Source organism: Bombina bombina, chromosome 6 (genome assembly GCF_027579735.1).
Source record: "Bombina bombina isolate aBomBom1 chromosome 6, aBomBom1.pri, whole genome shotgun sequence".
Lineage (NCBI taxonomy): Eukaryota > Metazoa > Chordata > Amphibia > Anura > Bombinatoridae > Bombina > Bombina bombina.
The window spans coordinates 431,077,118-431,090,614 of NC_069504.1; the positions used below are offsets into that span (position 1 = coordinate 431,077,118).

The 13,497-nt window shown below is 40.1% G+C and overlaps 1 protein-coding gene across 1 annotated transcript in view; it reads right to left on the minus strand.

The window, feature by feature from the left end:
- Positions 1–13,497, minus strand: part of RAD50 (RAD50 double strand break repair protein) — a 917,823-nt gene that overhangs the window by 619,235 nt on the left and 285,091 nt on the right. Inside the window, exon 5 of the mRNA XM_053719284.1 lies at positions 1,079–1,264. Within this exon, the coding sequence (XP_053575259.1) occupies positions 1,079–1,264 (186 nt within the window). The remainder of the gene's footprint in view (positions 1–1,078; positions 1,265–13,497) is intronic.

Consider the following 13,497-nt stretch of genomic DNA (forward strand, 5'->3'; position numbering starts at 1 on the left):
TCTTTACATTTCAAAGCTTTATCTAGACATGAGGAACAAAATTGCATAGGTAACAGAATTTGGCTCTCTAGACACAATAAACATTCACAGGAAAAGCAGACACAGCCGACGCCGCTCCACTCAGAATCTGTGAGCGGAAGAGCGGGTAGTCATGTGACCTGCTGAAAAGAAACTGCACATTAAAAGTAAAAGAGCGCGTTTCTGAACACTGCCGACCAGAACAGTAAACTGACAAAAGTAGCCAGAACCCTTCAAAGTCTAAATTCATTCAGAGATTTGCCTATCTAATAGTAGAATACCAAGAGAAACTATACAAGTACATCTCAATGTCTTCTCAATCAGACCCATAAAGAGTCTCAAACATAAAAGAGCCACGGAATCTAAGGCATCTCCTCGAAACACAATAAAGGAAGATTAACCCCTAAGTCTCCTGTCACATACGATGTGCCTGTACACTGCCTAAATAAAATCCTCTATTAAGGATTAAGCATGTCCCAAATAAATAATGCAGAGAAATCCTCAAGTGCAAATCCTCAAGACCTAGAAGACAAAAAGCACTTACCTGCAAATCCAGCTGTCTGGCAGGAAGACAGCGCACAAGGCGTGAAAGGACACATACTCCTTACAGAGACCTGTAGAAAAAGAAAGAACAGAGTAACCAACTTCAACACAAAGGGCAGCAAATATGTTAGAAACAAGAGCAAGGACCACCACTACTTTCTAACTGCTTAAAACCCACCACTACTCAAGAGATTGACGTGGACACAGCTAAACCCAAATCCTTGCTTGCAGGGAAAAGTACCCAAAAAAAGGATCAATATCTTCAGACACCAAACTTCACCTCCTCCATTGACAGAGGCAAAGAGAATGACTGGGGGTTATGTGTAAGGGAAGTGACACTTAACAGCTTTGCTGCTGGCCAGGAGTGAATATCCCACTAGTAATTGGAATGATGTTGTGGACTCTCTATGTCTTAGGAAAGAACGCAATAAATATGTTTAACACTTCATATGGTTGAAATGTTTAAATAATCAAATACTTAAGTTATAAAGGCTGAAAAAGATAATATTATGTTTACCTTGTAGCTGAAAAGATTTCATCAAACTTTACTTTCAGCTGTTTTCCTTCACACAAAGGCCAGTTGGACTCTTCTTGGTGGCAGAAGATTACTGTATTAAGGACCGCGGTGGAGACTCCCAAAGCGCTGATCATTTCTTTATCCACTTCTGCACATTTAGTACTCAAGCTGACTTTCTCTCCGTGTCTATTCATCATAAAAAATGTACAGGAAAAGTGACTATTGATGCTGAAGAGGACTAGGTGTTTTAATACAGAACAATTCAGAAATACTAGGGAAAATGGTTAGTCCAAGATGAAAGCACAACAATACAAAGTAATACCTTTAATAGCCATCTTAAATGGACATGAAACATTTTTCTTTCTTTCATAATTCAGATAAAAATTTGTTCTCATGTTACTCTTTGTTAAAGAGATATCTGGATAGGTAGCGTGCACATTTCTGGAGCACTACACGACAGGAAATAGAGCTGCCATCTAGTGTACTTGCTAATGTATAACATTGTTGCAAAACTGCTGCTATATAGTACTGCAGACACATGAACGCTCCTGAACTTACCTTCCTGAAAATATGATAATAGAAGTACATTTGAGAGTTGTTTAAAATGTCATGTTCTATGTGAATCATTGCAGACTATTTTTGAGTTTTATGTCCCTTTAAAGGGAGAGGAATACATTGTGAGTATTCAGAACATTCAGGTCTCTATTCCAGATGATGATGAGCAACAGAAATCTAGCATGGTAGATCTAATTCTATCATATAACTAAACTGAAAGTGATGGCCTGGTTCTCCATTGGGCAGTGAAAACTCAAGAAAGATGTATCTGGGCAGACATAAAGCAGAACTGAGAAGCAGTTAGGGACTAGATACAAGTGACAGGATATAGGAATCAGAATAAAGAAAACATTTCTAAGGTTTAGAAAGCACATGGTTTACTCATGACATATAATAAATATATCCAGGGTTTAGTTATAAGATTGTATGCTAAATATTATCACACATAATTACACCACCTTACGCTTTCATAACAAAGTCAACTAATCCCTCTTCTATCAGCTTCTTTACTTAGTGTATGTTTATACCCATCTAATGCACAGTTTTGATTGCTGTTAAAGGGACAGTAAAGACAAAATTTAACTTTCATGATACAGATAGGGCGTGTAATTTTAAACAACTTTCCAATTTACTTTTATCATAAAATTTGCTTTGTTCTCTTTATATTCCTAGTTGAAGGATAAACCTAGGTAGATTTTTAAGCCCTTAAAGGCAGCCTCTTATCTCAGTGCATTTCATTCGCTTTTCAAAGCTAGACAATGCAAGTTCGTGTGTGCCATATAGATAATGCATGAGTCAGTATTAGTTGGCTAACATGCAAATTTGTAAAAAGCACTGAGACAAGGGGGCAGTCTTCAGAGGCTTAGATACAAGGTAACCACAGAGGTAAAAAGTATATTAATATAACATAACTGTGTTGGCTATGCAAAACTGGGGAATGGGTAATAAATGGATTTTCTATCTTTTTAAACAAAAAAAAATGTTCAAGTAGACTGTCTCTTTAAGTTTGTCTACCTCAGTGATACATAGACATGATAAAAAAATAGCAACCAATAATTTTAATAATCATGCTGACAGAAGAATTGTATAAATACATAAGAAAAACTATAGCAGCAGTAAATGCGAAATGTTTGTCTGCAATATGGTTGAATATATCAGAATTCCAAGAGGATTTCCTGGCAGTAGAGATACAGAAATGATTTAACCCCTTCACCACCAGGCATGTCAGAGAAAGACTTGCCCAAAGTACCAGAGAACTTTTAGCATTTTGTTTGTAAGATTAATATTTTTACTAGTATAGGAATTCCCTTCTCACCTGACACCTCCCCACCTCCAAACTTAACTGATCCCTCCCAAACCGCCCTCTTCTCTCCTTCCCCCCACTTTTCACCACCATCTTAGGTACTGGCAGACAGTCTGCAAATCAGGGCTTTTATTTATACATATATTTAAAATATCTATTTTTTAAAATTTCTGTAGTGTAGGGATCCCTCCTCACCCTCACACCTCTGTGATCCCCCAAACAACTCTCAATTCCTCCCACTGCTCCCCGCCAAGTTTGTTATTGGCAACCAGTCTGCCAATAACAAATTATTAATTTATTTATATAAAAAAAAAAAATCTGTAGTGTAGGGTTACTCCTTGTTTTTCCAATAGTGTAGGGACCCATCCTTCCCCCCGTTAATCATGAACGTTAATCATGAAGGAGTCTAAGGCAGCTCTAACCAGTCAGTGTTTTTTGACTGATACATTATGCGTCTTGCAACCAGATACTATCCTGCTATATGAGGAGTCTGTGACCCTGTCCCTGGGCTTTGCAAATATGCTATATCATCAGACGGCGATCTCTGAGGGAGAAGGTGTTTGGAGCAAAGCCTTTCTGCTTGCCCAGGTACTTTATGTCATACTAAAATCCACTACACTTCATTACGGACTGCACTGGAGGATCGCCTTGACAAACCGCATTGGAGTGGGTTAGAGATGCCATGCCGTGCGGTGGAGGTCATTGAGCCTCTTTGCTATTTTCCACTGTGGTTTTTGCTTCCACCTACTTGATAAATAGACCTTATAGTTAGATTAAATATGCAGACCTAATCTGAAGTTGTATAGTTATGTTTCAATAAGTTAAGTGTTTATTTCCCTGTTAACACATTGTTAATGGACTATTTAGTTGGTTACTGGCTCTTACCCACTCCTAGCACAAAAGAGGATTAATGTAGACACACCTTTGGTGATAGGTATATATCAAGTAGTTTTTGTACTATAGTATGCTACAGATCAATTGTAATCTAAATGTGAAAGACCACTTTTAATTTCCCTTTATTCTGTGCCAGTCTAGTCCAAGCACACTATTGCTAGATAGTTTATGTGACCCTTAATAACATATATAACATAGTGAATTTAACATCCCTTGGGGATCTCAGGTTTATGTCTTATCCCATATTTTAAAGGTTTCCATACAGAGGCTTCACTAATATTTCTACAATTGGTCCTCACTCTCCCTCTATCTCTAAACGCTAACCTTTCAATTTTTTATTTATAAGTTTCAGTGTGTCACTAGCCATTTTCAATTATATATGTACCTTCCTGAATTATAACTACAGCTTGTATTGTATCGTTTCATATGTGGTCACCTTATGCCAACTCAATATTTTTTAACTCTTAATGTCCTATATCATCCACAAATAATTCTGCTATTTCCTTATAAAGTAGTGGCTCAGTTGTCGGCGGCCGGGACAGTTGGGCTTATCTAGTTTATCTTTCCCCAGATTTATATAGCGGATTAAAGATAATGGTGATATGAGTAAACCTTTACTTTCTGAGTTGGAAGCACGAGAAACATGTCCTTCTGCCTATTTATTATAGGTTTATTCTAATTTACATTATGTTTTCAACGGTGGGGCACTTGATATCAGTGGGTCATTAGGTGCAGTGGTTGTAAGGCTTAGATTTTATACAACTCACTAGGTTATACATTAAACTATACATCATATGGTTGCTGCTTATCTACACTCCATACATACTATTACATTCTTAGGGGTGCTCTAACTCAGGACAGCATGCTATTTACACTTAGTACTCCGATTTATGTTTCTAATCCCCACCTTAATGATTTCCCAGTAAGTCTCACATATTAAGTATTAGAATTAGGTTTGAATCCCATTGAGTAACATGACTAGCTTATCAGACTATGGCATTAGATTCCCTATATTTCAGATTTCACTATAAGTTAGGTATCTATGCTACTTCTTTATTAGACAGCCTTAAACAGCAGTCTCCAATTATTTTACTTGACAGGGGTTTGTGTTTTCAAAACTTAGTAATAAAATTATAAAACTTAAAATAGAGGTTTACCAGTTGGGACCCAAAAGTGGTCCCCTACTGTTCATAGCTGTCTTCTGTAGCTCCATGCCCTATGTAATACAGCGAAGTCCAAAAGTGGCCTCTGATGCCATCTAGCAGACATACCATTATATGAGCAAGCATGATGTTTACTGATCTCTTTTAAATAATGCCATATAGCTATGTTATGTATATTATGGTTTTATTACTTTTGACTGTATAACTTGAAACAATTTTGTATATTGATCTATTGAAAGGCATTGTCTGTGTGCTTTGATCTAAACCTCAAAAAAAAAAAAAATAATGTTTTTCCAATTTACTTCTATTATCAAATCTGCTTCATTATCTAGTTATCCTTTGCTGAAGGAGCAGCATTGTACTGCAGGCAGCTAGAACACATCTAGTCAGCCAATCACAAAAGACAAATGTGTGCAGCTAGCTCCCAGAAGTGTACAGCATGTGTGTATTCCTTTTCAACAAAGGATACCAAAAGAACAAAGCAAATTTGAAAATAGAAGTACATTTTAAAAGTGTCTTAAAATTACATACTCTATCTGAATCATGCAAGTTAAAATTTGACTATCCCTTTAAGGTAGTTACAATTAAACTGTCTGCCTTTCCCTTGTCAAATATATCTAACTGTGCTGATGAGAAGGTGGAAATGGTAAAGTATATAAAAAAGGTTTAATAATCTAAAAATCTCTGGTCTGGTGAGATTATCTAAGAAGTCTCGTCAGTAATGTGAGGTCCCTCAAAAAAATTAGAAAAGCAAAATTTAGCCTGAGAGCTGTTTTTCTCACTATGCAGAATTCTGTATGTGAAGAGACACTTACATTACAAAACAATGCTCAACAAAAAACAAAATTTATGCTTACCTGATAAATTCATTTCTCCTGTAGTGTGGTCAGTCCACGGGTCATCATTACTTCTGGGATATTATCTCCTCCAATACAGGAAGTGCAAGAGGATTCACCCAGCAGAGCTGCTATATAGCTCCTCCCCCCTACGTCACCTCCAGTCATTCGACCAAAGGACCAACGAGAAAGGAGAAGCCGAAGGGTGTAGTGGTGACTGGAGTATAATCCAAAAAATTTTTTAGCCTGCCATAAAAAACAGGGCGGGCCGTGGACTGACCACACTACAGGAGAAATGAATTTATCAGGTAAGCATAAATTTTGTTTTCTCCTGTTAAGTGTGGTCAGTCCACGGGTCATCATTACTTCTGGGATACCAATACCAAAGCAAAAGTACACGGATGACGGGAGGGACAGGCAGGCTCTTTATACGGAGGGAACCACTGCCTGAAGAACCTTTCTCCCAAAAACAGCCTCCGAAGAAGCAAAAGTGTCAAATTTGTAAAATTTGGAAAAAGTATGAAGAGAAGACCAAGTTGCAGCCTTGCAAATCTGTTCAACAGAAGCCTCATTCTTAAAGGCCCAAGTGGAAGCCACAGCTCTAGTAGAATGAGCTGTAATTCTTTCAGGAGGCTGCTGTCCAGCAGTCTCATAGGCTAATCGTATTATGCTACAAAGCCAAAAAGAGAGAGAGGTAGCCGAAGCTTTTTGACCTCTCCTCTGACCAGAATAAACGACAAACAGGGAAGACGTTTGACGAAAATCCTTAGTTGCCTGTAGATAAAATTTCAGGGCACGGACTACATCTAGATTGTGTAGCAGACGTTCCTTCTTCGAGGAAGGATTAGGACACAAAGATGGAACAACAATCTCTTGATTGATATTCCTATTAGTGACCACCTTAGGTAGGAACCCAGGTTTAGTACGCAGAACTACCTTGTCTGAATGAAAAATCAGATAAGGAGAATCACAATGTAAAGCAGATAACTCAGAAACTCTTCGAGCCGAGGAAATAGCCATTAAAAACAGAACTTTCCAAGATAACAACTTGATATCAATGGAATGAAGGGGTTCAAACGGAACACCCTGTAAAACATTAAGAACTAAGTTCAAACTCCATGGCGGAGCAATAGTTTTAAACACAGGCTTGATCCTAGCTAAAGCCTGACAAAAAGCTTGAACGTCCGGAACTTCTGACAGACGTTTGTGTAAGAGAATGGACAGAGCTGAAATCTGTCCCTTTAAAGAACTAGCAGATAATCCCTTTTCTAAACCTTCTTGTAGAAAAGACAATATCCTTGGAATCCTAACCTTACTCCATGAGTAACTCTTGGATTCGCACCAATATAAGTATTTACGCCATATTTTATGGTAAATCCTTCTGGTAACAGGCTTCCTAGCCTGTATTAAGGTATCAATAACTGGCTCAGAAAAACCACGTTTTGATAAAATCAAGCGTTCAATTTCCAAGCAGTCAGCTTCAGAGAAGTTAGATTTTGATGTTTGAATGGACCCTGGATCAGAAGGTCCTGTTTCAGAGGTAGAGACCAAGGCGGACAGGATGACATGTCCACTAGATCTGCATACCAAGTCCTGCGTGGCCATGCAGGTGCTATTAGAATCACTGATGCTCTCTCCTGTTTGATTCTGGCAATCAATCGAGGAAGCATCGGGAAGGGTGGAAACACATAAGCCATCCCGAAGGTCCAAGGTGCTGTCAAAGCATCTATCAGAACCGCTCCCGGATCCCTGGATCTGGACCCGTAGCGAGGAAGCTTGGCGTTCTGACGAGCCGCCATGAGATCTATCTCTGGTTTGCCCCAACGTCGAAGTATCAGGGCAAAGACCTCCGGATGAAGTTCCCACTCCCCCGGATGAAAAGTCTGACGACTTAAGAAATCCGCCTCCCAGTTCTCCACTCCCGGGATGTGGATTGCAGACAGGTGGCAAGAGTGAGACTCTGCCCAGCGAATTATCTTTGATACTTCCATCATTGCTAGGGAGCTTCTTGTCCCTCCCTGATGGTTGATGTAAGCTACAGTCGTGATGTTGTCCGACTGAAACCTGATGAACCCCCGAGTTGTTAACTGGGGCCAAGCCAGAAGGGCATTGAGAACTGCTCTCAATTCCAGAATGTTTATTGGAAGGAGACTCTCCTCCTGATTCCATAGTCCCTGAGCCTTCAGAGAATTCCAGACAGCACCCCAACCTAGAAGGCTGGCGTCTGTTGTTACAATTGTCCAGTCTGGCCTGCTGAATGGCATTCCCCTGGACAGGTGTGGCCGATAAAGCCACCATAGAAGAGAATTTCTGGTCTCTTGATTCAGATTCAGAGTGGGGGACAAATCTGAGTAATCCCCATTCCACTGACTTAGCATGCACAATTGCAGCGGTCTGAGATGTAGGCGTGCAAAAGGTACTATGTCCATTGCCGCTACCATTAAGCCGATCACGTCCATGCATTGAGCTACTGACGGGTGTTGAATGGAATGAAGGACCCGGCATGCATTTTGAAGCTTTGTTAACCTGTCTTCTGTCAGGTAAATCTTCATTTCTACAGAATCTATCAGAGTCCCCAAGAAAGGAACTCTTGTGAGTGGAAAGAGAGAACTCTTCTTTTCGTTCACCTTCCATCCATGCGACCTTAGAAATGCCAGTACTAACTCTGTATGAGACTTGGCAGTTTGAAAGCTTGAAGCTTGTATCAGAATGTCGTCTAGGTACGGAGCTACCGAAATTCCTCGCGGTCTTAGTACCGCCAGAAGAGTACCCAGAACCTTTGTGAAGATTCTTGGAGCTGTAGCCAGTCCGAATGGAAGAGCTACAAACTGGTAATGCCTGTCTAGAAAGGCAAACCTTAGATACCGGTAATGATTTCTGTGAATCGGTATGTGAAGGTAAGCATCCTTTAAATCCACTGTGGTCATGTACTGACCCTCTTGGATCATGGGCAAAATTGTCCGAATCGTTTCCATCTTGAACGATGGAACTCTTAGGAATTTGTTAAGGATCTTTAAATCCAAGATTGGCCTGAAAGTTCCCTCTTTTTTGGGAACTACAAACAGATTTGAGTAAAACCCTTGTCCCTGTTCCGACCGCGGAACTGGATGGATCACTCCCATTAATAAAAGATCTTGTACGCAGCGTAGGAACGCTTCTTTCTTTATTTGGTTTGTTGACAACCTTGACAGATGAAATCTCCCTCTTGGGGGAGAGGTCTTGAAGTCCAGAAGGTATCCCTGAGATATGATCTCTAACGCCCAGGGATCCTGAACATCTCTTGCCCAAGCCTGGGCGAAGAGAGAAAGTCTGCCCCCTACTAGATCCGGTCCCGGATCGGGGGCCCTCGATTCATGCTGTCTTAGGGGCAGCAGCAGGTTTCCTGGCCTGCTTGCCCTTGTTCCAGGACTGGTTAGGTTTCCAGCCTTGTCTGTAGCGAGCAACCGCTCCTTCCTGTTTTGGTGCAGAGGAAGTTGATGCAGTTCCTGCTTTGAAATTACGAAAGGAACGAAAATTAGACTGTCTAGCCCTAGGTTTGGCTTTGTCCTGAGGCAGGGCATGGCCTTTACCTCCTGTAATGTCAGCGATAATCTCTTTCAACCCGGGCCCAAATAAGGTCTGCCCTTTGAAAGGTATATTAAGCAATTTAGATTTAGAAGTAACATCAGCTGACCAGGATTTTAGCCACAGTGCTCTGCGTGCCTGAATGGCAAATCCGGAATTCTTAGCCGTAAGTTTAGTTAAATGTACTACGGCATCTGAAATAAATGAGTTAGCTAACTTAAGGGCTTTAAGTTTGTCTGTAATCTCATCTAGTGTAGATGATTGAAGTGTCTCTTCCAGAGACTCAAACCAAAATGCTGCTGCAGCCGTGACAGGCGCAATACATGCAAGAGGTTGCAATATAAAACCTTGTTGAACAAACATTTTCTTAAGGTAACCCTCTAATTTTTTATCCATTGGATCTGAAAAGGCACAGCTATCCTCCACCGGGATAGTGGTACGCTTAGCTAAAGTAGAAACTGCTCCCTCCACCTTAGGGACCGTTTGCCATAAGTCCCGTGTGGTGGCGTCTATTGGAAACATTTTTCTAAATATCGGAGGGGGTGAGAACGGCACACCGGGCCTATCCCACTCCTTAGTAACAATTTCAGTAAGTCTCTTAGGTATAGGAAAAACATCAGTACTCGCCGGTACCGCAAAATATTTATCCAACCTACACATTTTCTCTGGTATTGCAACTGTGTTACAATCATTCAGAGCCGCTAACACCTCCCCTAGTAATACACGGAGGTTTTCCAGCTTAAATTTAAAATTTGAAATATCTGAATCCAATCTATTTGGATCAGAACCGTCACCCACAGAATGAAGTTCTCCGTCCTCATGTTCTGCCGCCTGTGACGCAGTGTCTGACATGGCCCTAATATTATCAGCGCACTCTGTTCTCACCCCAGAGTGATCACGCTTGCCTCTAAGTTCTGGTAATTTAGCCAAAACTTCAGTCATAACAGTAGCCATATCCTGTAATGTGATTTGAAATGGCCGCCCAGATGTACTCGGCGCTACAATATCACGCACCTCCCGAGCGGGAGATGCAGGTACTGACACGTGAGGAGAGTTAGTCGGCATAACTCTCCCCTCGTTGTCTGGTGAAATATGTTCAATTTGTACAGATTGACTTTTATTTAAAGTAGCATCAATACAGTTAGTACATAAACTTCTATTGGGCTCCACTTTGGCATTAGCACATATAGCACATGTATCTTCCTCTGAATCAGACATGTTTAACACACTAGCAATTAACTAGCAACTTGGAAATGCTTTTTCAAGTAATTTACAATAATATGAAAACGAACTGTGCCTATAAGAAGCACAGAAAAAATTATGACAGTTGAAAATAAATAAGTTATAGCATCAATCTTTGTCAGAAATATACAATTTTAGCAAAGGATTGTTCCCATTTAGCAAAGGATAACTAACCCAGGCAGCAGAAAAAATACACAAATAAACGTTTTTTATCACAGTCAACTACAATCTTCACAGCTCTGCTGTGATGATTACCTCCCTCAAAAAAAGGCTTTGGAGATCCCTGAGTTCTGTAGAGATGAACCGGATCATGCAGGAAGAAAATGAACCCCTGACTGAGTTTTTTGATGCGTAATAAAAGCGCCAAAAATGGCCCCTCCCCCTCACACATAACAGTGAGAGAGATCAGTGAACTGCTTTAATTTAAACAAAACTATTGCCAAGTGGAAAAAATAGTGCCCAAAACATTTTTTCACCCAGTACCTCAGAGAAATAAACGTTTTCACATGCCAGCAAAAAAACGTTTAACCTCAATAAATTAATTGTTATTTAAAACCTATTGCAAGTCCCTGCAAATTAGGTTAAGTCTATGCATACAGTATAAATCCAGTGAAGTACCATTCCCCAGAATACTGAAGTGTAAAATATACATACATGACAGCCTGATACCAGCTACATCTACTGCATTTAAGGCTGAGTTTACATTATAACGGTATGGCAGGATTTTCTCATCAATTCCATGTCAGAAAATAACAAACTGCTACATACCTCTTTGCAGATTAATCTGCCAGCTGTCCCCTGATCTGAAGTTTACCTCTCCTCAGATGGCCGAGAAACAGCAATATGATCTTAACTACACCGGCTAAAATCATAGAAAAAACTCCGGTAGATTCTTCTTCAAATTCTACCAGAGAATGAATAACACACTCCGGTGCTATTATAAAATAACAAACTTTTGATTGAAGGTAATAAACTAATTAAATCACCACAGTCCTCTCACACATCCTATCTAGTCGTTGGGTGCAAGAGAATGACTGGAGGTGACGTAGGGGGGAGGAGCTATATAGCAGCTCTGCTGGGTGAATCCTCTTGCACTTCCTGTAGGGGAGGAGATAATATCCCAGAAGTAATGATGACCCGTGGACTGACCACACTTAACAGGAGAAATCCAAAAAATTATGTAAGACTTCTCTCCATGCCGGTGAGTTAAAAACCGAGAAAAACAAAATTTATGCTTACTAGATAAATTCCTTTCTTTCCTGGCAGGGAGAATCCACGACTTAATTCTTTACTGTTGGGAAATACAACACCTGGCTACCAGGAGGAGGCAAAGACACCCCAGCCAAAGGCTTAAATATCCCTCCCACTTCCCCCATCCCCCAGTCATTCGGCCAAGGGAACGAGGAAAAGTAGGAGAAAGATCAGGGTGCCAGAAGTAAACGCAAAAGGGGAGCCGCTCAAACAAAAACATCTTACGGGCGGGGTCGTGACCTCTCCCTGCCAGGAAATAAGGTATTTATCTGGTAAGCATAAATTTAAATATCCCTCCCACTTCCCCCATCCCCCCAGTCATTCGGCCGAGGGAACGAGGAAAAGTAGGAGAAACATCAGGGTGCCAGAAAAAAACACAAAAGGGGAGCCGACCAAACAAAAACATCTTACGGGCAGGGTTGTGGACTCTCCTTGCCAGGAAAGAAACAGAATTTATGTAAGATCTTACCTGATAAATTAATTTCTTTCATATTGGCAAGAGTCCATGAGCTAGTGACGTATGGGATATACAATCCTACCAGGAGGGGCAAAGTTTCCCAAACCTCAAAATGCCTATAAATATACGCCTCACCACACCCACAATTCAGTTTAACAAATAGTCAAGTAGTGGGGTGATAGAAAAAGGAGTAAAAAGCATCAAAAAAAGGAACTGGAAATAATTGTGCTTTATACAAAAAATCATAACCACCATAAAAAGGGTGGGTCTCATTGACTCTTGCCAATATGAAATAAATTCATTTATCAGGTAAGTTCTTACATAAATTGTGTTTTCTTTCATGTAATTGGCAAGAGTCCATGAGCTAGCGACGTATGGGATATCAATACCCAAGATGTGGAACTCCACAAAAGAGTCACTAGAAAGGGAGGGATAAAAAATAAAAACAGCCATTTTCCTCTAAAAAAATTAAATCCACACCCAAAAGAAAAAGTTTTTCTCATAAATGCAAAAAAAACTTAAAACATAAGCAGAGGAATCAAACTGAAACAGCTGCCTGTAGATCTCTTCTACCAAAAACTGCGTCAGAAGAGGCAAATACATAAAAACGGTAGAATTTAGTAAATGTATGCAAAGAAGACCAAGTTGCTGCTTTGCAAATCTGATCAACTAAAGCTTCATTCTTAAAAGTCCATGAAGTGGAGACTGATCTAGTAGAATGAGCTGTGATTCTATGAGGCGGGGCCTGACCCGACTCCAAATAAGCCTGATGAATCAAAAGCTTTAACCAAGATGCCAAGGAAATGGCAGAAGCTTTCTGACCTTTCCTAAAACCAGAAAAGACAACAAATAGACTAGAAGTCTTCCTGAAATCTTTAGTAGCTTCCACATAATATTTCAGAGCTCTTACAACATCCAGAGAATGTAAGGATCTCTCCAAAGAATTCTTAGAATTAGGACACAAAGAGGGGACAACAATTTCCCTATTAATGTTGTTAAAATTCACAACCTTAGTTAGAAATTTAAATGAAGTCCACAAAACTGCCTTATCCTGATGGAAAATCAGAAAAGGAGACTCACAAGAAAGGGCAGATAACTCGGAAACTCTTCTAGCAGAAGAGATAGCCAAAAGGAACAACACTTTCCAAGAAAGT